The 27,086-nt window shown below is 43.8% G+C and overlaps 1 protein-coding gene across 2 annotated transcripts; it reads left to right on the forward strand.

Annotated features, from left to right (window-relative positions):
• The first annotated feature begins 6,582 nt into the window (after positions 1-6,582).
• On the forward strand, positions 6,583-26,687 carry DDX3X (DEAD-box helicase 3 X-linked). Of its 2 annotated transcripts, none has more exons than XM_038760485.1 (18): positions 6,583-6,824; positions 7,170-7,247; positions 11,143-11,200; positions 12,313-12,360; positions 16,375-16,507; positions 17,420-17,575; positions 17,682-17,781; positions 18,020-18,155; positions 20,237-20,322; positions 20,569-20,667; positions 20,760-20,920; positions 21,264-21,408; positions 21,504-21,693; positions 21,922-22,103; positions 22,195-22,312; positions 22,524-22,677; positions 23,346-23,494; positions 24,080-26,687. In XM_038760485.1, the coding sequence occupies exons 2-18, from the start codon at positions 7,203-7,205 to the stop codon at positions 24,157-24,159; spliced, it is 2,040 nt and encodes a 679-aa protein (XP_038616413.1). In that variant the 5' UTR covers positions 6,583-6,824; positions 7,170-7,202; the 3' UTR covers positions 24,160-26,687. The 2 variants fall into 2 exon arrangements, with proteins under 2 accessions (XP_038616413.1, XP_038616414.1); XM_038760486.1 differs by having other exon boundaries at positions 6,584-6,824; positions 21,504-21,648.
• Positions 26,688-27,086: the final 399 nt, after the last annotated feature.

Here is a 27,086-nt window from a genome sequence, read left to right on the forward strand (position 1 = left end):
AACTACAGCCCCAGTCCTGCTCTGGCACTCTCTTCCATGACTATCCTCATTCATACATTCAATCGTATTTACTGAGAGCTTTCTGTGTGCACAACACTGTACCAAGAACTTGGGAGTGTACATCAGAACAATAAACAGGCACACTCACAGCCCACAACAATCTTACAGTCTTCCTGCCACACCCTCTTAGGGGGAACTCTCTCAGGAGCAAGTCTGAGCAAACACCATAATTAATTATAATTAAATTAAATAGAGAAAAAAACGGGGAAGGGGTGAAGAGACTAGAAGCTTGAGAAGGCCTCAACGAAGGCCAGTACTGGCAAGTCCGTTGATGTGGACCAAGTAATGTTGTTGCTTAGCTACCCTAAGTACAGAGTGATAGGACAAGAGGGTTCATGTGTTGATGTTAATGAGTATACCCTGCAGTCCAAATAGAAAGCTGCACAGTAGTGTTTTATTGAAAATATATCCTATTTCAACCTGATTCCCAATTCAGACACCAATTCACCCCAAAATAAAATGTTCAATAGTCATAAATCCCTCTCTAATCATACCCTATTGCTCCCATGTTTATGAACAATAATAACACTAAAGCGGTATCTGTTAAACGTCATGTGCCAAACACTTTACTAAGCACTGGGGGGTAGATAGAACATCCACGTTTAGGCCACACACAGTCCCTGTCCCACATAGGGTGCAGAGACAGAGGGGGAATGGGGATCTTATCTCCAAGGAGAAGTTAAATGACTTGCTTACAGCTGTACAGTAGGAAAGTAGCGGAGCTGGGCTAAGAACCCAGGTCTCCTGACTCCCAAGCCAGTGGTCTTTTCACTAGGGCATGGCTGCTTCTCAAAAACAACACCCAGGTTTCCATTTGTCTCAGCGTCTCCTGGGCCTAAATTGTGTGGACCGTCCTGTTCTTCTCCTAGGCAGATGACTTGGCTCCCCTTAATTCCCTTTAATTTTTATTTGCCTCTTTGACACCAATACCTCAGGCTAAATCACTGATTCCTATCTTACCAGAACGACCTCATCAGTAGCTACCAATAGAGTTAATATCCTTAGCATGTTATTGACTTCCAGGCCCACTCTAGCTCAGCCATTCCACTCTAGACTAGACATCCTGATTTGGATCAGCTAAGCAGGTAATAAAAATATTAGGAATAATCACATTTACCGAGCGCCCTGCTGGGTGCGATGCCCTGTGGAAAAGTTAGGAAATGCAAAACAAAGAAGTAACAAATTCCCTGCCTCCAAGAAGCTTTCCACTGTAACGGGTAGAAATAGCAAAATATTTGCAAATAAAGTACTCTTTCAAATCTCTGCTCGGTATAATTTCTGACTTGCTTCATTGTGTCCCAGAAATTAGCTTTAACGAAGGGATTAAAGTTTGAAAAGTTCTTGGAAAATAAAAACTAAGGGACACCCATAAGAAAATGTCTCCTTATGTCCTTGAATTTTTTGGCAGATTACATCTCTTATTGGAATCCAGAATGTTTATTTTTAGCTAGTATTTCTTAAGCGCTTACTATGTGCCAGGCTTTGTACTTAGCACTTGGGTAGTTACAAGCTGATCAGGTTGGACACAGTCCATGGGCCACATGGGGCTCACAGTCTTAATCCCCGTTTTACAGATGAGGTACCTGAGGCACAGAGAAGTGAAGTGACTAGCCCAAGGTCACACACTGCAGGCACGTGGTGGAGCGAGATTAGAACCCAGGTCCTTCTAATCTCGGCTCTGCCGCTTGTTTGCTGGGTGGTTTCCCCAGTGGAAACTTGTCATTTGGGTGCAAACAGAAAGTGGGCTCAGGGGAAGTAATACTTTGCCAAGTGTTACTTTGATCTGCAATGCCTGGATTTTTTCAGATGAATATGTTTGCAGCCAATGCCTGCTACTGCTTGAAAGTGTGGATTAACCACATCAAAACCTACATATGGTCCTAAAAGTAGAGCAGTATATACATAGCTGTAATTTATTTTAATGTCTGTCTCGCCCTCTAGATGGTAAGCTCCTGGTGCGAAAAGGAACACATCGACCCACTCTGTTGCAGTGTACTCTCCCAAGGGTTTAGTACAGTGCTCTGCACACCGGAAGTGCTTAGTAAATGCCATTGATTGATTGATAGAGCAGGGTACGTCCTTTAGCAGGATGTGGCTGCAAAAGAGAAGCCGGGGTGTGAATTTACCCTTTCAGAGTAGTGTCCTGGAAAAAGAGTTGGAGGAAGCTGCATTACAATTACACTCAGACGGCAGGATAATGAACAAACTGTGTAAGAACAATTAGGTGAATTACCTCCTACAGTGTTACCCAACTGATTTTTGCAAATGAGTTTGACAAGCCATATTTATGAACATATGTTTGAGCTCACTTGGTCAATCCCAAATCAGACTAACTAAATTGGACTGTGACCTAAATCTGCCTGCAGAAGGGAAACAGCATCAGAATTTGCAACTCCTGAGTTATGCCTTTAGTTGGCCCAGTAGTAATTGAGGGCCAACTGATGTAGACCACTGCTTAAGGGATGAGAATCTCATCGATGTTCCCCAGGGACTATCTTTTCCTCTACGTATTCTTCTAATATTGGAGATCTGTGGGATTTGAATTCTTAGCTTAGTGGAAAGAGCAGAGGTCATGGGTTTGAATCCCTACTCCACCACTTGTCAGCTGTGTGACTTCGTGCAAGTCACTTAACTTCTCAGTTACCTTATCTGTAAAATGGGAATTAAGACTGTGAGCCCCACCTGAGACAACCTGATAACCTTTTATCTACCCCAGTGCTTAGAACAGTGCTTAGCACATAGTAAGAGCTTAACAAATACCATCATTACTATCATTATTATTATTATAGAAAATGGGGAAAATTAGGGGGTTTTCTGGGGAGTAGAGGTCCCTTGAATCCTTCTATGCTAATATTAAAAATTTTATATTTAACTATTTCAGGGATGGTAAAAGGTTCCATCCTTGAATTAGTTTTGTGCTTGACTGATAAGTAAACAGGAGCCAAAGCAGAGGAATCCAGGAATAAAGGGCCAATCTCAGAAACAGTAGTAAATTCACTTATTTTAGAGGAGGAACTTTGATGTCAAACAGGAAAACCACCTGATTGCAGAAGATCCCTTTCCCCCTTCCCCATAATCAGGACTAATGAGATGCATACCACATAGACCTAAGATTGCTCTCTAATTATAATCATATTTGTAAGCACTTACTATATGCCACACACTGTACTAAGCACTGGGGTCATTATATGATAATTTGGTCCCACATGGAGCTCACAGTCTAAGTAGAAGGAAGAACAGAGATCGAATAGCATCTGAAAAAAATTTTTTATTTTATTGTTGGTATTATCACTGAAAGAAGCAGCATAATTTAGTGGATAGGGCATGGGCCTGGGAGGCAGAAGGACCTGGGTTCTAATTCTGGCTCCGTCACTCGTCTGCTGTGTGGACGTTGGACAAGTCACTTCAATTCTCTGTGCCTCAATTACCTCAGCTATAAAATGGGTATAAGACTTGTGAGCCTCATGTCGGACCTATACTGTGTCCAACCTGATTAGCTTATATCTACCCAGCACTTAGTACAGTGTCTGGCACATAGTTAATGGCACATGGCCATTAGAATTAGCTGTACTACTAATAATTAATGATTACGGTATTTGTTAAGCGTTTACTATGTGCCAGGTACTGCAGTAAGCGCTGGGATGGATACAGATGAGCAAATCAGTTTGGACAGTCCCTGTCTCTCGGGGGGCTCCCAGTTTCAACCCCTATTTTACAGATGAGGCCCATAGAAGTGAAATGATTTGCCCAAGGTCACCCAACAGACATGTGGCGGATCTGGGATTAGAACCTGTGACCTAAATAATAATAATTGGGGTACTTGCTAAGCGCTTCCTGTGTGCCAGGCACTGTACTAAGCATCGGGGTAGATATAGAGAAGCAGCATGGCTCAATGGAAAGAGCCCAGGCTTAGGAGTCAGAGGTCATGGGTTCTAATCCTAGCTCCGCCACGTCTGTGGTGTGACCTTGGGCAAGTCACTTCACTTCTCTGAGCCTGTTCCCTCATCTGTAAAATGGGGATTAAGACTGTGAGCCCCATGTGACACAACGTGATCACCTTGTATCCCCCCAGCGCTTAGAACAGTGCTTCACACATAGTAAGCGCTTAACAAATGCCATCATTATTATTATTATTATTACAAGCAAATCAGGTTGGATACAATCCCTGTTCCACGTGGGGCTCCCAGTCTCCATCCCCATTTTAAAGATGAGGTAACTGAGGCCCAGAGGAGCAAAGGGCCTTGCCCACGGTCCCACAGCATGGCTCAGTGGAAAGAGCCCGGGCTTTGGAGTCAGAGGTTGTGGGTTCAAATCCCAGCTCTGCCACTTGTCAGCTGTGTGACTTTGGGCAAGTCACTTAACTTCTCAGTGCCTCAGTTACCTCATCTGGAAAATGGGGATTAAGACTGGGATCCCCCAGTGGGACAACCTGATCACCCTGTATTCCCCCCAGCGCTTGGAACAGTGCTTGGCACATAGTAATAATAATAATGATAATGACGATATTTGTTAAGTGCTTACTATGTGCCAAGCACTGCTCTAAGCGCTATCGCTTAACAAATGGCATCATTATTATTACAAGCAAATCAGGTTGGATACGGTCCCTGTCCCACGGTAGAGGGGGGGCTCCCAGTCTCCATCGCCATTCTACAGATGAGGGAACTGAGGCCCAGAGAAGTGAAGGCCTTCCCAGACTGAGCCCCCTCCTTTCCCTCCCCACAGCACCTGTATATATATTTGTATGTATTTATTACTGTTTATTTGTACATACTTATTCTATTTATTTTATTTTGTTAATATGTTTTGTTTTGTTCTGTCTCCCCCTTCTAGACTGTGAGCCCACTGTTGGGTAGGGACCGTCTCTGTATGTTGCCAACTTGTACTTCCCAAGCGCTTGGTACAGTGCTCTGCACACAGTAAGCGCTCAATAAAGCAGCGTGGCTCAGTAGAAAGAGCACGGGCTTCAGAGTCAGAGGTCATGGGTTCAAATCCCTACTTGCCAATTGTCAGCTGTGTTTTTTTGGGCAAGTCACTTCACTTCTCTGGGCCTCGGTTACCTCATCTGTAAAAATGGGGATGAAGACTGTGAGCCCCCCGTGGGACAACCTGATCACCTTGTAACTTCCCAAGTGCTTAGAACAGTGCTTTGCACATAGTAAGTGCTTAATAAATGCCATTATTATTATTTTACAGATGAGGGAACTGAGGTCCAGAGAAGCGAAGGCCTTCCCAGACTGAGCCCCCTCCTTCCTCTCCCTACCCCTCCGCCTTACCTCCTTCCCCTCCCCACAGCACCTGTATATATGTATATATGTTTGTACGCACTTATTACTCTATTTATTTGTACATATTTCTTCTATTTGTGGTGTTACTATGTTTTGTTCTCTGTCTCCCCCTTCCAGACTGTGAGCCCACTGTTGTGTAGGGACCGTCTCTGTACGTTGCCAACTTGGACTTCCCAAGCGCTTGGTACAGTGCTCTGCATACAGTAAGCGCTCAATTCATTCATTCATTCACTCATTCAATTGAGCGCTTACTGTGTGCAGAGCCCTGTACCACGCGCTTGGGAAGTCCAAGTTGGCAACACGTAGAGACGGTCCCTACCCAACAGCGGGCTCAATAAATACGATTGAATGCAGTGGCAGAACCACTCCGCCCCGCTGCGTGGCTCAGTGGAAAGAGCCCGGGCTTTGGAGCCCGAGGTCATGGGTTCAAATCCCAGCTCAGCCAATTGTCAGCTGTGTGATTTTGGGCAAGTCACTTCTCTGTGCCTCCGTTCTCTCATCTGTAAAATGGGGATTAGGACTGTGAGCCCCGTGTGGGACAACCCTTCAAGGCCCTACTGAGAGCTCCAGGAGGCCTTCCCAGACTGAGCCCCTTCCCTCCTCTCTCCCTCGTCCCCTTCTCCATCCCCCCCATCTTACCTCCTTCCCTTCCCCACAGCACATGTATATGTTTGTACATATTTATTACTCTATATTTATTTTACTTATACATATCTATTTTTTATTTTGTGAGTATGTTTGGTTTTGTTCTCTGCCTCCCCCTTTTAGACTGTGAGCCCACTGTTGGGGCAGGGACTGTCTCTGTATGTTGCCAACTTGGACTTCCCAAGCGCTTAGTACAGTGCTCTGCACACAGTAAGCGCTCAATACGATTGATGATGACGACAACCTGATCACCTTGTAGCCTCCCCAGCGCTTAGAACAGCGCTTTGCACCTAAGTGCTTAACAACTGCCATTATTATTATTATTATTCTCCCTACCTACCCCAGCGCTTAGCGCAGTGTCCGGCCCGTCCTAGGCGTTTAATACCGTTTTTGTTGTGGTGTGTGGTGATTACTTCGACGGGTTGGAGAACAAGATGGACGGAGGGAGGGGGCGTCTGAGGGGATGGGGGGTGCGCAACAATGGGCGCGAAATCGCCTCATGAGGGGGGAGCGGCCCGGGAGGGAGGGGGAGGCCGTAGGGTCACAGAGGAGGCGGGAGCAGGGGCTCAGTCGGCCATTCTCCCTCCCCTCCTCCCCTCTTCCCCTCAGACGGCCCTTCCTTCCTTCCCTTCCCCCGTCCCCCATCCCGTCGTCGTCGTCTTCTCCACAAGATGGCCGCCGGGCCCGTCCCCTGCCGTCACGTGACCCGCCCTCGGCTTCTCCTTGGCGACCGCTAGGCCCCAGCGGAACCTCGCCATCGCTCCGAGGCCCGGGACGGACAGAAAGGACGACGAGAAAGAGGGCGGGAGGAAGAAGGACGCCGCTTTTAAGGAGGTTTGCGGCCCTCAGGGCGGCTGAGGGAGACTCTCGCGAGACTTGAGGGAGCTCCACGACGGGGGGGAAAGAGAGACGGACGTAGATCTCGCGAGCTTTGGAGGCCTTCGGCGCGCTGAGGGACCGGCAGTTCCCGCGAGGTTACGCCGGATTGGACGCGCGGGCGGCCGAGGGGGAGGAAGGGCGCGGGGAGAAGGGAGGGGGGAGAGGGGGGCACGTCGAGCGTGGTGACGTAGACGACGTCGGGTGGGTATATTAGGGCCCGTGGCCGCGCCGGCCGCCCCAGAGCCGCAGTTTCCCGGTGCGAGGCGCGTCGTGGTAAGACTAGACCTATTCGTTCCGCAGTGCTAACCTCGAGCCCCACGGTACTCTTCAGGGATGAGTCATGTGGCGGTGGAAAATGCGCTCGGGCTGGATCAGCAGGTGAGTCGGAGCGAGATTAGGGGAGCGCCGTCCTAAAGGCCTTCTCTTCCCTCATCCTCCTCCTTTCCCCCCCACCGATCCCCCAGAAGCCGGCTTGGGGCGCAGCCTTAACGGTTTCCTGTCAGAACCGTTTTTCGGTCCCTCTTCCTATGCCCCGATCCCCTCAAGTCGCGCGCCCGGCCCCCCGATCTCAACGTGGCGGGGTAGTGTTGAAGTGGGGGGGGGGAGAAATGGAGGCGAAAAAGGGGGGGGAGGGCTTCGTGTCGGGCCAGACTCGCCCCGGGTATTGTCTCCGTCCGTACACAATGGCGGCTTTTGTGTGCGCGCGCGGACGCGGCCGGGGGGGAGGGAGAAACGGGAGCGCGCGTCCTGAGGAGTCTGAGGGGGAGCGCGCGTGCGCGGACGCGGCTGGGGGGAAGGAAGAAACGGGAGCGCGCCCCCGAAGGAGTCTGTGAGGGGGGAGCGAGCGCGCGTCCCCCGAAGGAGTCTGAGGGGGGAGCGCGCGCGCACCCCGAAGGAGTCTGTGTGGGGGGGAGCGAACGCGCGCCCCCCGAAGGAGTCTGTCAAGGGGGAGCGAGCGCGCGCCTCCCGAAGGAGTCTCTGAGGGGGGAGTGGGCGCGCGCCCCCCGAAGGAGTCTGTGAGGGGGGAGTTGGCGCGCGCCCCCCTTCAGGAGTCGGGGGGGGAGCGAGCGCGCGCCCCCTTCAGGAGTCTGAGGGGGAGCGAGCGCGCGCTTTGTCTCGAGGGTTTTTGTTCTAGGGGCGCGTGCGGCCCGGTTTTGCGCAGGCTCGGGAAGGGGGGGGGGCGCCTCGCGGAATGTGGGGGGGAGGGAGGAGGGGCAGGCCTGCGCTCCGAGTAATGGCGGCGGCGGCGGCGGCGGCCTTTGTGTGCTGCTGCGTGGCTGCCGGGGCGAGCGCCCGCTAATGGCGGCCGGCAGGAACTACACCGGCACAGTCAATTTTATTTTATTTTTTCCTCCTGGCCGTGGTCGGGGGTTGTCTTGTTATTCGCACGGATCCTCCCCGCTGCGTTCGGCGATGTGTCGGTTTCTGCAATGGAAAGCCGCCCCCCCTCCCCTTTTTTGCGCTTTTTTTCCCTTCCTTTATGTTGTTTTTTTCATAATGGCCGTGTGACGCAGTTGGACCGCGGAGCGGAGATGGGCTCGTCTAAGCTGCTGTTGCGTTAATTTTTTTTTGGGGGGGGGGGGGCGCGAATCCGGGGCTCTTAATCTCCCGGATTGGGTTGTCGCCCGAGGGCGATGGTTGCCGATTCGATCGTATTTACTGAGCAGTTATTGTGTGCAGAGCACTGTATTATGCGTACAATTGGGGAGCGGATGGAGACGATGCCTACCCCACGACGGGTTCCCCGTGTTTGGGCGCGGGGAGCAGCCGTCAATAGGACCGCAGTTTGGATATTTATTACTCTATTTTACTTGTACATATCTATTCTATTTATTTTATTTTGTTAGTGTGTTTGGTTTTGAGAGCTCACCTCCTCCAGGAGGCCTTCCCAGACTGAGCCCCTTCTTTCCTCTCCCCCTCGTCCCCCTCTCCATCCCCCCATCTTACCTCCTTCCCTTCCCCACAGCACCTGCATATGTGTATATATGGTTGTACATATTTATTACTCTATTTATTTTACTTGTACATTTCTATCGTACTTATTTTATTTTGTTGGTATGTTTGGTTCTGTTCTCTGTCTCCCCCTTTTAGACTGTGAGCCCACTGTTGGGCAGGGACTGTCTCTATGTGATGCCAATTTGTACTTCCCAAGCGCTTAGTACAGTGCTCTGCACATAGTAAGCGCTCAATAAATTTGATTGATTGATTGGTTTTGTTCTCTGTCTCCCCCTTTTAGACTGTTGGGTAGGGACTGTCTATATGTTGCCAATTTGTACTTCCCGAGCGCTTAGTACAGTGCTCTGCACATAGGAAGCGCTCAATAAATACGATTGATGATGATGATGATGACGACCGCAGTTTGGATGGGGTCCTGCGGCTTCGTCCTGGGCACAATGGGAAAATGGGTCAGAGGCAGCGCCAGTTTCTGCTTCTCCTCGGTGGGAGGGAGGAGGAGGAGGGAGGACCTGGGCATGTGACCCGGGGAGGAGGGATTACGGGCTCCGTTGTTGCTAACGCGAGGAAACCTTCATCCTTTCTTAGGCATCAACGGGCCCCTGGGGTTTTGGGCGTGTTGGTTTTTTTTTTTTTTTTTTTTTTTGGATATATTTTTTTTTCCATGAAGACTACGCCAGGGTCTAACTCTCTCCAAGCGTTTCATGGCGGCTGGCGATTACCTCCTCCAGCGAATTATTCATTCAGTCGTATTCATTGAGCGCTTAGTCAATGAAGAGAAGCAGCGTGGCTCAGTGGAAAGAGCGCGGGCTTGGGAGTCAGGGGTCATGGGTTCGAATCCCGCCTCCCCCCCACATGTCTGCTGTGTGACCTTGAGCAAGTCACTTCACTGCTCTGTGCCTGAGTTCCCTCATCTGTAAAATGGAGATTAATACTGTGAGCCCCACCTGGCATAACCTCATCTCCTTGTGTTCCCCCCAGCGCATAGAACAGTGCTTTGCACATAGTAAGCGCTTAACAAATACCAACATTATTATTATTATGTCTGCTGTGTGACCTTGGGCAAGTCACTTCACTGCTCTGTGCCTGAGTTCCCTCATCTGTAAAATGGGGATTAATACTGTGAGCCCCACCTGGGACAACCTCATCTCCTTGTGTTCCCCCCAGCGCTTAGAACAGTGCTTTGCACATAGTGCTTAACAAATACCAACATTATTATTATTATTATTACTGCGTGCAGAGCACCACGCTAGGCGCTTGGAAAATACAGTTCGGCAACGGACAATGGCATTCCCTACCCAACAACGGCTCGTGCAATTCGGCCCCAACCAGGAGAGGAGGGAACAGAGCCACTTTGGTTTGAATATGAGTACATGGAGGAAACCTGGCACAAAATGGACGAGAAACTCTTCCCTCCCCCCCTTTATAAAAAAAAAAAACCTTATAAACTGAAGAGTTTTGTGTGAATCTCGTTTTAATAAAGGCTCTTGGCTGGAAACAGGTGTGCCCGTCGACCCCCCCCCCCGCTTTTTTTTTTTAGTAGCCCATTTGGCAGAGGTCTTAAGATTCATTTACTCATGTCTCCTGAATCATAGAGTAATGTTTGTCCCGGGAGGTTATAGAGCGTTATTAAATGTTGAGGGCAATAACTGTAATAGAAAACGCATACTCCTATTATAGCTGTTTAAATATTTAACACTTTAAAAGGTGCATTGAATATTTCCAAGCCCCTGTGAAGTGGTGGTTCCACCTGACAGGGGTTCTTGTGCGGCTGATCTCGAGGTCATTAGTTACCAAACCCAGTTACAACTCCGTTAGTCGGCATAAATTTCCTTTGTTGGGGTCTCTTCAAGAAATGGTTTGTTTGAAGCTACGTGACTCTTTTTTTTTTTTTTTTTAAGGCAGCCGGCAATCTGGGTTTTCTGTAAAGGAAGTATAGATTAATGCCTCCCTTGAGATTTTTTTCAAGTCGGAGAATCTCTTTAGAGGAATGAAATCAAGGTCATTAGCTGGAGGGCCAAATGCCATGCGACCTTGAATGTGCATAACCAACCTTGAAAGTCTTCTAATTGCTTGTCTCAAAGTAGTGAAATTGAACTTAACATTTTTTTTTACCAAATTGAATGATCACTGAAAGTAAGTTTGCCGAATGGAGATTATACATTTATGCAAGATTACCAATTTCCTTTATCACTTAAGTTACTACCACCTGCAACATGCTATTCATTAGTCTCTTCACCCACTGCACCCCTATACTATTTTGATATATTATCAATATTGATGGTGGTGCTTTTTTTCCTCCTTTTCTACCCTCCCTTAGTTTGCTGGCCTAGACCTGAATTCGTCAGATAACCAGAGTGGAGGAAGTACAGCAAGCAGTAAGTATTCGGCTTGATTTAGAAGAATATCTGTTTCCAAATACAACAATACTTAGAAAACTCAGAAATTTTAGATACATCTGTAGCCTGATTTGGAGAGTATAGTATTTCAGATTTGTTTATCTCGGTGAGTTGAGTCACTTTTCAGTTGGATTTGTTTAAGGAAGGGCTTTGTTAAGGCAACAAAGCCTTTCCTAGTTTAAAACTCAAGAATGCCAATGTTTCCATCTTGGTTGAATAGACAACATTCTTGTCTGTTCTGGTCTTGATGAAATTGCTCATGGAAAGTCCTCTACCCCTTCACTTGACCACATTCTTCAAAATCACTACTCAAGTATAGTATATTGCTGATGTCCAATTATGACCAATTCTTTTATGGCTGGAAGACATTTTCTCACTGTGAGCAGATGAGGTCTTAGGCTTCAAGAGATTGTCTTTCTGTTAAGTTCCTGGTATCGTTATGAAAAGTGAGACTAAGACCACTGTTACCTGTTTCCACTCCTGCCTGGTCCCTCTTGACTGGTTTTTATTTTGTTAAGCAAGGAGAGGAATGCTGATTAGGTCAAATTAAATTTACTTCAAGGGGTAACTAGGAATTTTTATGTGTCAGATTAGGGAGGGTTGTGGGGTGGCATGTTCACTCCCCTTCGTTAAGGGCTTAACTATGTGCCAAGCACTATACTAAGCCCTGAGGAGGGAACTGAGGCCCAGAGAAGTTGAGACTTGTCCAAGGTCTTTGTATGTTACCTCATCTATGAGATATAGGGGTTAAGACTGAGCTCCATGTGGGACATGGATAGTCTAACCTGATTAGCTTGTATTTACCCCAGTGCTTAATACAGCACCTGGCTCAGTAAGTTCTTAACAAATATTTTTAAAAAGTGGTAGAGCCAGAATTAGAGCTCAGGTCACCTGTCTCCCAGCCCCGTGCTCTTTCCATTAGGCCATGCTTCCCTTTGGTCATTATCACAGTGGTCAAGGTATGTCAAGAGGCTTATTCTCAAAAGAAATCTGAGGTTTTTAGTGTAGCCTGTGAAACAGCAGAAGAAATGTAGTGAATTAAGAAATTGGCAGTTTAAAAGGTTTAATCCTGCAAATTTTTTGTTTTTTAGAAGGCCGTTACATTCCTCCTCATTTAAGGAACAGAGAAGCATCGAAAGGTAAAACTTAATTATTCCTAACTCTTAAAAGTAGCAACTTGCTAAACATTCTTTTTAATGCCACATCCCATTAAAACCTGTGTCGTCCCTAGGCCTTTGTATTGCAGTAGCCATTTGTATATATTGCAAATGGAACATTAAAGAAAAGAGAATTGTGAAGGTTTGAAAGGGGGTTAGCTTTGGAGAAGATCAATCACTGGTGATTATTAACCATCCTAAGTGGTTGGAAGACTACAACAGTAGCAAGCCAACTGTTCCCTGCCCTCCGGTGGACGAGTGCTTCTCCATTCCCTTGCTGTCTCCTGGGAATTCTAATTAGGGTATGGAGCTGAGAAAATTCACATTACGTTCTTTGGGGTGAGAATGGGAGGGAAGATGCAGAGTCAAGTCAGTTTATATAGCAAAATGGGTTGAGGGAGGCTGTGTGCAGACAGAGGTGCCATCTTGTTTATTCAGTAGCACTTACCAAATAAACGTGTACTGAGTGCTAATGAGCATTAATTAGAAAGAGGGTTCCTGGACTTCATGGAGCTCAAAAAATCTAAAAGGGTGAGGGATTGGCCACTGGTAGAAGAAAGATAAAACTAAAATATTGTGAGACATGATGAAGGTAAATCCAATAAGCGTGCCGTTGTGGCTCTGGGACAGCAAGAAGCAGGGTTTAAAACTCTTAATGGGGCAAAAGTTGGGAAGAGATGCTGTTGTGGTGTCCTCACCCTGCCCTGGGGAGGGGTCCTATTAATCATGACCTTGCTGATCATTAATTGAATAGAGCATATTTGGGTGCCCTGTAGGTGATAGCATGGATTTTGGAAGATTGCAGTTATGGAGTCTAGAGCTGTTTCAGGGACTTTGTTCTAAAAATTCTAAAAATTCTCCCCCACCCTCAATCGGTCTTTAAAAAAAAAAACAAAAAACAGTCAGCTGCCAGCCTTCCAGGGAACTCTCTGGTCCTGTTATATCCAAAAAAAGAGACTGATATTTGCTTTAAATTGTCTGTCCCTTCCCCTCCCCCCCATCCCTTTTCTTTATTTTGCCAGGTACAGTGTATAGTCTCGTTCTTTACTAAACTTGTAAGGATAGTTTTAGAGAAGTGCCTTTCTGATTCAGATAACTATTAAAACTTGTTTTTTGCTGTTACTGTTTTTTTTTTATCCTTCGAAGTATTAGAATCTAATCCAAGTTTAGTATTTAAACCGTAGGCTGGCTCCTTGTTTTGGGGGTTGTGATGTAACTGCCAATCTAATAAGTCTCATGTAGCCTGCAAATAATGCTGAGTTAATTGGTGATTCTCCTGTAATACAGCAAGCAGTGGCATTTAAGGAAAACTGGCTTTCTGGTACTTTGCTGTATGGCATGTGCACAACTGTTCTGACATCCCAGCCTGTTGTATTACAGAAAGGCGTGTTCTGTTGACATGATCTGACCATACTGAATAAATTTGTCAAGCAAGTACTTTACAATATATTGCAAAGAGATTTTTATAGGGGTTCTCCTAAATGGGTTCTACTAGGCTGCTAGGATAGGAAATTGAGAGCCAAATGTCTTAATAGTTTTGTGATAATAAAGCATTGAAATTCTGGGGAGTAATGTTGAGATTTTCTTAAAATACAGTTGTCCATGGCAGAGTAGATGTTCCTTATTCACATTAGACACATAGTATTACTGTTAATGAATAGTAATAAAATGTTGCCTGCCCCCCTGGGTACAATCCAGAGGATTCAATGATAAGGAAAGGCGAGTGGAAGTATGTCATTCTCTTCATACAAGGGGCACACATTTTAACAGGAGACCAACATATTTACAAATGGAAGAGTCAGAATAAATGAACGTATGATTGGGTTTTCTTTTTTTTGTATTAAGTGCTCACTATGTGCCAGGCACTGTTTTAATAATGAACTGTCCGGGGAAGTGGCATATCCAAAATCACAGCAGACAAGTGGCAGAGCTGGGATTTGGAACCCAGGTCCTTCTGACTCCTGGGCCCGTGCTCTATCCCCTAAGCCATGCTGCTTTGATGTGTCTGTGTTTTCTATATGTTGAGGGAGGACATAAATATATCTGTGCTACAAGTGGGTGATGAGTCATCGTGACTTGGGGTGTTGGGAGTTGGATGACATGTTGGAGGAAGTGAGCTGTTATAAGGGCTTTGAAGGTGGGGAGTTTGTGGTCTGGTGAAATTAGGTAGTCGAGGGGAGAATCCAGGCTAGTGAACTAGGGGGTGGGGACTGTAGGGTTGAGAGAGGTGCGGTTGAAAGGCCAGCTTGAGAAGAGAGAAGTGAGCAAGCTGGAAAGTGGCAGGTGAAGACGGCTAACATTTAAGATGGTGAAAATTGATAGAGCTGATTGTGAAGAGTTCTTGTACAATGGGGAGCCATTGGAAGGATTTGAGGAGAGGGAGGTATGTGGTGACCAGGTGTCGAAAGAGGTTGACTCCAGGTGGTAACAGTCTGGGTGACAGGAATGGGTGGGTGTGGGGAGACTGTAGTAAGAACTGACTGGCTTGAGTGTTTGGAGGTGAGTATTGAAGATAATGAGTCACAGTTGGTTTCTAGGACCAGGAGGCTGGCCATGGCCCTTAGCAGAGTTGAAAGGTTTGGGGGAGGGGCAGCCAGAGCGGTTAGTAATCCTTTTGTAGTGCCTTTTGGAAACAAGAGTAAAAGTGGGGTTGTAGCTGTGAGACCAAGGCTGTAGAGGTGATTTTATGTACAATGTAATCTGCTAAAGCCATGGCAACACTTATTTCAAAGGGGTTTTTTAGGCTCTTAAAATCTGGTTATTCACACTCCTTTTATCTACTTAATTTCTAGTTATGGATTTACAGCGTTCTTGATTTGAGCAAGAGACAGTTATATACCATTTCAGGGCATTTGAGAGTGGAACAAATTGACTATTTTGTGGAAAATCAAATTCTTTGTCCTCTGCCGTTCTGCTATGCAATTAGCCTTTAGCCCTGAAAGGGTGCCTGTGGGTTAATTGACTCTTCTGGAATACCAAAGATGCTTGACTAGTCTCATACTGGGCAAGCTCCCAAACTTCATTGTTATGAAATTCTTAATTTTACTAATTAAAACCCTAATGGTCCTTCATTTTTCCACAAGTTTCAGTTTTATCATGGGTTAAGATGACCAGTATATTGTCAATTATTGTATAAGAAATGAAAGACTTTCCATCTTTTTTCTTGCAAACCATGTCATCCCAATGCCAGACTTTTCATAGGTCTCCTTTGTATCATCTTTGAATTAGTGACCATAATACTCGATTTCTTACCACCCACCCCATTTTTGGCATCCCATCACAGAGGGCTCGGATTTCTCAGACTGGGATATCAAATGGGAGCCATTTTGGGAACAGCTAGAGAGAAAGGGTTAAGCCTTCAGAATGGACCAGATGCTATTTAATTGGTGTGGGGCGGCGGGGGATAGATTTAGAAAGCATTTTGCCGTGTCTGTTGGATCATGTGGCCCCAGGACTAAATAATAAAACACGATCTAATTTATCAGATGTATTTTGTTGCTTTAATTATTCAGTGTTATTTTACTGTATTCACAATAATGAACAATAGTGATGGGGTTGCAATAAAGGCCCTGCATGGACTGGAGTTTCTAAGCATTCCCAAAGCCAAATGAGTTGTGCTTTTACCCATCTGGTGTAGATATGTTGAGGTATTCAGTTTGCACGCTCTTTCCATCATTGGAGAGAACCATCACTTGTGGCTTATTTTCTAGTCCATATAGGACCTGGGGCATCTTGTGGGTATCTAATTCGCATGCTGGAAGTTTCTCTTGGGGACAGCTGAAAGGTGTTAACTTGGGACATATAGTTTTTAGCTATTAAGAAAATCACTTTTAAAAACAATCTGAATTGTTCTCATTTGACTGTTTCCTCACCAAAGACCCGTACTTCATCTTTCATTAACACTTCATTGTGTAATCTGAAATTTGTGTGGTTTGTACTAGCATTTTTGCATTTGCATTCAGAGAAGAAAATTAATCTTGCTGCATCTTTTTGTAGGATTCTATGACAAAGATTGTTCGGGATGGAATTCTGGTAAAGATAAGGATGCTTACAGCAGCTTCGGCTCCCGTAACGATGCAAGAGGGAAGTCTAGTTTCTTCAGCGATCGTGGGAGTGGGTCAAGAGGAAGGTTAGTGATTTGTTCCTGCCTCAATCAAGTATCCAACCTGGAAAGTGGTCTCAGTTGTCAGACTGACAACCACTTGCTATTTTGTAAGTTTTACCCAAGTAATCTTTTTGCAAATCAAGGCATGCTGAAATCTGGACAGTGTGAAAGGCTGTGCTTTTTAACTACATAAGGATTTCAATGCTAATGAAACTAGATTCACCGCCCCCATTGGGTGCAGAGAAAGTCCAAATGAATTAAACATAGTGAGTGACCTAATTAATTGGGTTTTTTGGGTTCGCTATACTTAATCAATTTTAAACACATTGTATTTTTGATTACGCAAGTGTGGTGAACTGACCATTTTCGACTAATAAAGCCGTGGTTAGTCCTGTGTCCTGATTTTTCGCAAACATGGTAAACCAGGCCTAAATCTCTAAATCCATCTTAATCCAGGTAAGGACTATTTTTTTACCTTTTATTCCAAGTCTGTTATACAGATGAGCTCATTCCTGTGAATATTTAATATAATAGTGTTCATGGGCTGGCTAACACCCTGTTTAATCGTTATACATGAGACCTTGGATAAAACAGAAGCAAAACTAATCGTGCCTGTTTATGTACAATCTGAGGTACTGTATTCTATAAGGGAAGTAAAGGTAAGATTGCTTGTCACTCAGGTTCCAGTTCTTTAAAAATTCTTTTGGTGGGGTGGAAAAAGTTAGACCTATGCATTTAGGATCTTAATTTCTCTTTGAAGAGAGCTGCTTTGGGTTTTAATTGTCTTCTGGCACAGCAGTTAATTTTGTGGGTCTGACTTGACCCCCGATTAGAATAAATGTTGGAAACCATAATAATGCCATTATTATTAACCATCCTTCTTGGGTGGCAGGTTGGAATTAGCATTTACAATTCTAATTAGATTCTTCTCTTTAGATTCGATGATCGTGGAAGAAGCGATTATGATGGAATGGGCAGTCGTGACAGGGGTGGCTTTGGGAAATTTGAGCGTGGTGGAAACAGTCGTTGGTCTGATAAGTCAGATGAAGATGATTGGTCTAAACCTCTTCCACCAAGTGACCGCTTGGAACAGTAAGTGAGCCACATCAAGTCCATTGTGATTGAAAGGTTTGCCTGTTTGTTAGGCAAGCAATTTACTGTTCTGGCAATGGGTAATAACTTGCACCCTTGATTTCAGGGAACTCTTTTCTGGAGGAAACACTGGCATTAACTTTGAGAAGTATGATGACATTCCTGTCGAAGCAACTGGCAGCAACTGTCCTCCCCATATTGAAAGTGTAAGTTCCCTGTCTTGTATACGTATGCTCAGTAATAGAGGTGAAGGAAAGTTTCTTTCTAACAAAATCAGCTTCTGTAAAATTTTGAGGGGTTCCTTGCTGTTTATGCTTGCTGTTTCATGTGCAAGCACTAATTGAGGAGGATGATAAACTCCAAAAGGACAGTTGTGCTGACTTTTTTTTTTTGGTGCAAATCAGCCATCAACCAGTTTGACTTAACCTTTTAATATCTTCACAGTTCAGTGATGTTGAGATGGGAGAAATTATTATGGGGAATATTGAGCTCACTCGTTACACCCGTCCTACTCCAGTGCAGAAACATGCTATTCCTATCATCAAAGAGAAGAGAGATTTGATGGCGTGTGCCCAAACAGGTAATGTTTCTTGGTTACAAAGTGGTAAAGATGTCATTTGGGGGAAGAGGCAGAGCAAAAGCTGCATCCAGAATATCCAAGAATAAAACGAGTATTTGTCCAAGTGTTTACGTGTGCTAAGGTGGGCAGTACCGAATGAAAGAACTTTTGTTTCTTCAGAATTGATGCCTCTGGTCTATAAGTTTGTGAGTGCTAATGTGCAGAGCACGGCACTAAGCACTTGGGAGAGTGCAATACTATAGAGTTGGTAGACAAGTTCCCTGCCCTCCAGTGAGCTTAGCCTAGAGCGAGGGAACCTGACTTATATAAATGATTTGTAATAGTTTTAAAGATTCACATAACTACCTGATAAAAGCCTGTTGAATGGGCTGATTTCTCAGCTTGTAGAGGAAAAAAGAAGGGATATGTTAGCAAGCAAAGCTCACCTCCCTTCCTCCTTTGCCTCTCATGAGTTTGAAGAAATGAAAGGCTCTGGGTAGGTTTCTGTGGTTTAGCTTTTTCTCTTGTGACCATAAGGTTCCCCCCAAAATTTTGATCAGGTGACCTATTTTCTGACATCTTTTGTCACTTTCGCTAACGGTTCCATTAAGTGAAACATTCAGTAAAATTCTGGAAGAAGCTTAATGGCCCGCTTGTGTATTTTAACAAAAAGACTGTACCCAACAATGTTAGATTATCTTTGGGTTTTTGTTTTTATTAAACTAACTGTGGGCTGGAAGGTTTAATTTTAAAGATGTGTGGAATTCTTGAACCATCAACTCTTGTGTTCGAAGTTGAAACTATTTAAACTGGACTTAATCCAAAAGTAGCTGTACCAAAATCTAATATTATGTACTTTTTATGTTTCCTCTTGCATTTGCTTGGTGTTCAGTCGTATTTTTAGTATCATTGTTCTCAAAGTCTTTTAAGGCTGAGTCATTCCTGAACTTTGAACAATTTGATTCCATCTGTTATCTTCCAGCTGTCTCCTTCCTCATTTTTTGCCATTTTCCTTGCTTACCACTACACTTTTTTTTTAAAGAGGTATTTAGCACTTTGTGTCAAGCACTGGGGTAGATTCAAGATTAGGTCCTGTATATATGTTTGTACATATTTATTACTCTTATTTGTACATATCTATACTATTTATTTTATTTTGTTAGTATGTTTGGTTTTGTTCTCTGTCTCCCCCTTTTAGACTGTGACCCCACTGTTGGGTAGGGACTGTCTCTATATGTTGCCAATTTGTACTTCCCAAGCGCTTAGTACAGTGCTCTGCACATAGTAAGCACTCAATAAATACGATTGGTGATGATGATGATGATTAGGTCAAGTGTAATCCCTGCCCCATGTGGGACTCACAGCCTAAGAAGGAACGAGAACAGGTAGTGAATCCCCATTTTACAGTTCAGGAACCTGAGGCACAGAGAAGTGAAGTGAATTGCCCAAGGTCACACAGCAGGCAAATGGTGGAGCTGAGGTGTGTGTGAGCTTGGATGTGTGAAAATGTGTGGTGGTGATGTCATGACACCACCTGGGAAATAGGCCACTGACTAGGATTTCTTTTCAGTTTCATTTGAAACTTATTGGCCACCCTCAGCTTTCTTAATGAAAATCTTTGTAAAGGTTTATTTCCTCACCTAATGTTCTATCTCCCAAGAACAGCTGTCACCATGTGTTTTAAGCAGTTCTTAAGTGGATCAAGAACTTGAAATAATATTTAGCCTGCTAAATTGGAGGACCAAAAGATTTTTAAAAGTTTATAAAAGCCGTAAGCCTATCAAGAGTATTTTATAGGTTGATGGGAGCATCCTTTGTAGTAGTAATCCTGATGGTATTTGTGTTGTAAGCACTGGGATAGATACAAAGTAATTAGGCTGCTCCATGTGCGGCTCAACAGTTTTAATCCCCATTTTACAGACGAGGGAACTGAGGCACAGAGAAGTTAGGTGACTTGCCCAAAGTCACACAGCTGATGTAGTGGAGCCAGGTTTAGAACCATTAACCTCTGACTGCCAAGCCTGTGTTCTTTCAACTAAGCCACGCTGTTCTTAGGCCACTTAATTTAAAACTTCTTCCTTATTTTTTTTTTTTCCTAACAGGTTCTGGGAAGACGGCTGCATTTCTTCTACCCATTTTGAGTCAGATCTATTCAGATGGTCCAGGGGAGGCGTTAAGGGCCATGAAGGTAAGGCTGTCAGATGGAGAGGATGGATGACAATTTTACCTTCAGCTAGCAAATATTTTTTTAAAAAGCAATTTGTACTTCATGCCATCATAACTTCATGATTCTTTGAAGCTATTTGGTTCTAAATTTAGTACTCAGCCAGTTTTGAAAAATCAGTTCCAAATGATTGCCTCATAACCTCCCACTTCAAATGGCAAGCATCGTGTCTTTAAGCAAGTTGCTGATTGAAATATATTGTTCCTTCAGGAAAATGGAAGATATGGACGCCGCAAACAATATCCAATCTCTCTAGTTTTAGCACCAACAAGAGAATTGGCAGTGCAAATCTACGAAGAAGCCAGAAAGGTATGTTTTTTCATTCCACCTTGATGTTTTACTTTTATATTTTTAAGCCTTTATCCCCCCCCTCCAAAGGAGACTTGTCTTTTTGTTTGCAGTTTGCCTACCGATCAAGAGTCCGCCCTTGTGTGGTTTATGGTGGTGCTGATATTGGTCAGCAAATTCGAGATCTGGAACGTGGATGCCACTTGCTGGTGGCGACTCCGGGGCGTCTGGTAGATATGATGGAAAGGGGAAAGATTGGCCTAGACTTTTGCAAGTAAGTCATTGCACTTTGGTATAGTCCTCTCCACATGCATGCCTATGTTCCCATTTATCAAATGGATGCATGTGACCTCAATTTGTCTCTAGTCACACTGCTCCAAATTCAGTGTTTTTCTAACATTGAGGCTCCGTTGGCCAGAACTCTACTGGTAATGTTTCTTATGTTACACCAAGTAATTTAAGTGTTGGAAGTTATTTAAAAGCATTATAAAGTTGCAGTTGCACCCTTGAGCCATGAAGCATTTGCATTAGATAATAGTAAGTATCCCTAAATCTCAAAGTTCATGAAGCCTCCAGTTCACTCTCAAAACTGACTTGGATTTTCCTAATTCAATCAGGTACTTAGTTTTGGATGAAGCCGATCGTATGCTCGATATGGGGTTTGAACCTCAGATTCGTCGCATAGTCGAACAAGATACTATGCCTCAGAAGGGAATTCGTCACACCATGATGTTCAGTGCTACTTTTCCTAAGGAAATACAGGTAAGGTTTAGGGTGTTAGAGGACTCGTTTTTAAGATTTCTGACCAGCTTTAAAGTAATTGCTCTGTAAATACTAAATTAATTCTCCTCCTTCAGATGCTTGCTCGTGACTTCCTGGATGAGTATATCTTTCTCGCTGTAGGCAGAGTTGGTTCTACATCTGAGAACATCACACAGAAAGTAGTGTGGGTGGAAGAATCAGACAAACGGTCATTCCTGCTTGACCTCCTAAATGCCACAGGTAAAGAAAGTTACGACGAATTTCAACACCGCTCTGGTGCCTCAGGTAATGAGAATCTATGTTAGGTGGAGGAAAAGCTTAAGTCTTTCCTTCCCTGTTTTCTCATAACATGCTATTGAAACATTCTGTTTGAATTACTTCAATTTGCATGCTTTAAGTGCACCTAAAACTAAACTGGTAAAAACAAAACAAAAGCTTTCACCACTTGGTGGTACTAAATTTGTGACTGATTGCATTGCTGAAGTTTTTATTTCATTTCCTAACCCAAATCAGGCAAGGATTCATTGACCTTGGTGTTTGTGGAGACAAAAAAGGGAGCCGACTCTCTGGAGGACTTCCTTTACCATGAGGGGTATGCTTGTACCAGTATCCATGGAGACCGGTCTCAGAGGGACCGAGAAGAAGCACTTCATCAGTTTCGCTCAGGAAAAAGCCCGATCTTAGTGGCTACAGCAGTATGTACTCTTAAGGAATTGGATTGGTTTGAAACTTCACTCTTCTTTTGTTTCCTAAGACAATAATTGATTTCAAACTTTTTTTTTTAAGGTGGCAGCAAGAGGCCTAGACATTTCAAATGTGAAGCATGTCATCAACTTTGACCTGCCAAGTGATATTGAGGAGTATGTTCATCGCATTGGCCGAACAGGACGTGTTGGGAACCTCGGTAAGACTCTTACTTGGAGAATTAGGATATCCTTTTACTTGGTGGTGGTTTTACTTTAAAAATAGAATCCTTAATTAACAAAGTATTTGAAGGGGGGGTTGGCCATCTAACTTCAAGAAGTGGTTTCCAATGTTTGCTTCAAAGTTTGGGATTCCTGCTCTGATGCAGTACTGTGAAGCAATTGGCCTCACAATTTTGAACTATTTTGTAGGTCTTGCCACATCATTCTTCAATGAGAGGAACATAAACATTACCAAGGATTTGCTGGATCTTCTAGTTGAAGCTAAACAGGAAGTACCATCTTGGTTAGAAAACATGGCGTATGAGCATCATTACAAGGGTAGCAGCCGTGGACGTTCTAAGAGGTATAACAGAACTGTGAATGTACTTTTAAGTAGCCCAGCCTAAGAAAATTTGGCTTCACTTTTACTTTCCTGGGGTAAAAGATTACTTGTCCTGAGCAATCAGGCTGGCATAGATGTTTTAAATGGCACTTAAATGGTACCCCAAGTACACTACTTCCTCCAGCCACGTACCCAGGGCCAGCAAGTGTAGCTACTCAACTGAATTAAACTGAGTCCTGGATCTGGGAGCCATTTTAGATATTTACCCAGAGAGTTCTGACAAATGAACTTTAAGGTACTTTGGCCAAAAGAGGAATGGGGAGAATACTAGCCCTGGTTTTAGAACAGGCCGCTTCTGTTCATGCATGTGAAGGACTCCGTGATTTCAGGACCTGGAATGGACAATGAGAGAGGTTCTGGGTTGGTTTGTTTGAGGGGCTTCCTGGTTCTCTGGAAAAGAGCATTTTATCCCGTGTCTTCCTCCCCCGTCGTGTCCCCCCCACCTTTCTGTACCCTAGAAAGCCAATTGTCCAATTAATTGGGACTCCAGCCAGATAGTCAAATTTGGTTTGCAGTCTAGCCTTAGCTTATCTGATCTTTCACTTGCAACTGTTTAGGGGACTCTGGGGCAAGAGTCAGTTGATTGTGTCCAACTCAATGCTAACATTGGTTCACATGCCTCCTTACAGCAGTAGATTCAGCGGAGGATTCGGTGCCAGAGACTACCGACAAAGTAGTGGCGCCAGCAGCTCCAGCTTCAGCAGTAGCCGACCAAGCAGCAGCCGAAGTGGTGGTGGAGGTGGTGGTGGTCACGGCGGTAGCCGAGGATTCGGTGGAGGTAACGTGTCCAAATACCTTAATAATTTTGGTACTTGTTAAGCGCTTACTATGTGCCGAGCACCTTTCGAAGTGCTGGGGTAGATATAAGTTATTCAGGTTGGACTCAGTCCCCATTTTCTAGATGAGGTAACTGAGGCCCGGAGAAGTGAAGTGACTTGCCCAAGGTCACACAGCAAAATGGTATAGCTGGGATTAGAACCTAGGTCCTTATGACTCCCAGGCTCCTATGCGCTACTCCATGCTGCTTCTTAGAGGGCTGTATTCACTCAATCGTTTGAATGCTTACTTTGTGCAAAGTACTGCACCAGGCACTTGGGAGAATACAGTGTAACACAAACATTTTCTGCCCACAACAAGCTTACAGTCTAGGGGCTGTAGAGGAGGGTGCCTAACACAAGCATTTTCTTCCCTTCCCAATCCTCCCCCTTGACTAACTTTGACTAGCTTTTCACACCCACCGGCATCCTTTACATTTGTTGGTCAAATCAAATGAGGGGAAGGAGGGTGGGAAACCCATTTGAGGTGTAAACAATAGCTATGGCTTGCTTGCTGACGTGGGTTTTTCCCTTTTTTTGGTCATCAGGTGGCTACGGAGGCTTCTACAACAGCGACGGCTATGGCGGAAACTATAACTCCCAAGGGGTTGACTGGTGGGGTAACTGAAGCTGCTTGCAGCAGATCTCACCCTACCCAACAAGCTAATATGGAAACCACATGTAACTTAGCCAGACTATACCTTGTGTAGCTTCAAGAACTCGCAGTACATTACCAGCTGTGATTCTCCACTGAAATTTTTTTTTTAAAGGGAGCTCAAGGTCACAAGAAGAAAAGAAAGGAAACAATCAGCCCTATTCAGAAGGTGGTTTGAAAACTTCATTGCTGTAGTTTGGATTAACTCCCCTCCCACCCCACCCCAAACTGCATTTATAATTTTGTGACTGAGGATCATTTGTTTGTTAATGTACTGTGCCTTTAACTTTAGACAACTTTTATTTTGATGTCCTGTTGGCTCAGTAATGCTCAAGATATCAATTGTTTCGGAAAAAAAAATAAATTTACTGAACTTGGGCTAAAAATCAAACCTTGGCACACAGGTGTGATACAACTTAAACAGGAATCATCGATTCATCCATAATATTTCAAGGAAAAAAAAACTTATGCGGTAGCCTGCATTAGGGCTTTTGATACTTGCAGATTTGGAAAAAAAAAAAACAACCAAACAAACATCTTGAAGCATATCAGTGGAATTAGTTTCTAATGTGGCAAACTGTACTAAGTTAAAGTTCTGATTTGCTCACTCTATCCTGGATAGGTACTTAGAACCTGATAGTCTTTAATAAGCCATTCCAGTCATGATGAGGTGATGTATGGATACATGCATACATTCGAAGCACTGTTTTCAAAGTTAATGCAAGTAAATACAGCAATTCCTCTTTCAATGTTTAGGCAGATCATTAACTAATGTGAGCTAGCCAAACGTGGGCAGAATATTACAGGGAAAGTTTAAAGGTCTGATAACTTGAAATAGTTTTTAGGAGAATTCATCCTCTATTTAGACTTTTTAAATGCCTGCCATATGAAATTGAAATGGTAGAATGGCTGACCACAGCAGTGACCGGTCCTCTTCGTGGACCTGGCTGATATTGGTCTAATAACGCATGCTAGTGTTGATGTTTTTTGGTCAAGAGGGTATGAACAGGAAGAATTATGCAGCAGGCTTTATTTTAATGCAGATTCACATTACTCTGTTCAAGCTGCGTTGAGATGTTAAACTGGCTTACTGTAGACTTTGTAAAATGGCTCCAGAAGAGTAACAAACGGAAATTTTGAGATCACAGAGGTTGGAAATATGTACATAACTGCACAAGGTGTCAATTCTGCTATTCAGTGCAGTTTTAGTCAGTTTTAGTTGCATAGGTTTCCATTGTATTTATAGTCTGTTTATGCTAAATCTGGCCAAAGATGAGTATTTGTCCACCACTAAAATGCCTCTGCCACTTGGGATTTCCATGTGCTAACTCTGTGGCCAGAGCGCCGTGATCAAAACTCTCAATCTTTTTACAGTGGCATAGGAAGACGGCAAAAATCTCCTAAAGTGCAATAGATTTTTTCAAGTGTATTGTGCCTTGTTCTAAAACTTTTATTAAGTAGGTGCACTTGACAGTATTGAGGTCATTTGTTATGGTGCTATTTCAATTAGTCTAGGTTTAGGCCCTTGTACATTTTGCCCATAACTTTTTACAAAATACTTCTTTTATTGCACATTCAGAGAATTTTATATATATGTCTTGTGTGCGTGTCCTTAAACTTCCAATCTTATTTTGTCTCTTGGAGATTGTTGAACGCAGCTTGTCTAAGAAAGGGAAGAGACTAGATTCTAAAATTTATTTGGGACCACGGGAATGATAGTTGGGAAGAAAACTATTTGCACACGACAGATTTCTAGATACTTTTTGCTGCTAGTTTTGTGTAATATTTATTGAACATTTTGACAAATATTTATTTTTGTAAGCCTAAAAGTGATTCTTTGAAAGTTTAAAGAAACTTGACCAAAAGACAGTACAAAAACACTGGCACTTGAATGTTGAATGTCACCGTATGCGTGAAATTATATATTTCGGGGTAGTGTGAGCTTTTAATGTTTAAGTCATATTAAACTCTTAAGTCAAATTAAGCAGACCCGGCATTGGCAGTGTAGCCATAACTTTCTGATGTTAGTAAAATTAATTGGCAACTTAAAAAATTAAAACATGCCAAGGTTTTGATACACTTGTCTTAAGATATTAATGAAACACTTCTAAAACACTGATGTGAAGTGTCCAGATTCTCAGATGTTTGTTGCGTGAGTTTTGTTTAGTTGTGTGTTTTATTTTATTTTATTTTTATTTTTTTTTTCAGTGAATGTCTGGCACATTGCAATCCTCAAACATGTGGTTATCTTTGTTGTATTGGCATAATCAGTGACTTGTACATTCAGCGATAGCATTTTAGCAAGTTTTATCAGCCAGCAATATTTTCAGTTCACTAAGGATTCAAAAATCATATGCAAGAATGGACCTAAACTTGCTGAATGTAAAGATTGAACTTCAAGTCACTGTAGGTTTAGTAATTGCTTATTGTATTAGTTTAGATGCTAGCACTGCATGTGCTGTGCATATTCTGGTTTTATTAAAATAAAAAGTTGAACTGCACGGTCGACTCTTTTTTCTTTGCTGATGTCCAACTGTGGCTTTCTTCCAGTTGATGTGTGTTTTTTTGAAATACTCGGCTCTATTGCCTGATGTTGTCTCACCCGAATGGCTAGTTTTTTTATTTTTCTGCATCTCTATGTAGGGTAGTTGTGACAACCCTGTTGCAACAGAGTTCTGAAGCTGTTGAAAGCTGAAGACAGTTGGGGAGAGTGACAAGACCAAGAATTCTAGTATCAAGTTTTGGTAACTGTTTTCATTTTTTTTTAAGGCACTTAAGGAGAAGAGAAGACTGCTGGTGGAGCAATTGTTGTAAATAATTAACTGGCACTGTGATCTAGAAAAGAGGAAGCACACTGGGTGTACCGGGTTGGGAGGGGAATTATTCCTGGGTTTATCTGC

This window comes from Tachyglossus aculeatus, chromosome 18 (genome assembly GCF_015852505.1).
Source record: "Tachyglossus aculeatus isolate mTacAcu1 chromosome 18, mTacAcu1.pri, whole genome shotgun sequence".
NCBI lineage: Eukaryota > Metazoa > Chordata > Mammalia > Monotremata > Tachyglossidae > Tachyglossus > Tachyglossus aculeatus.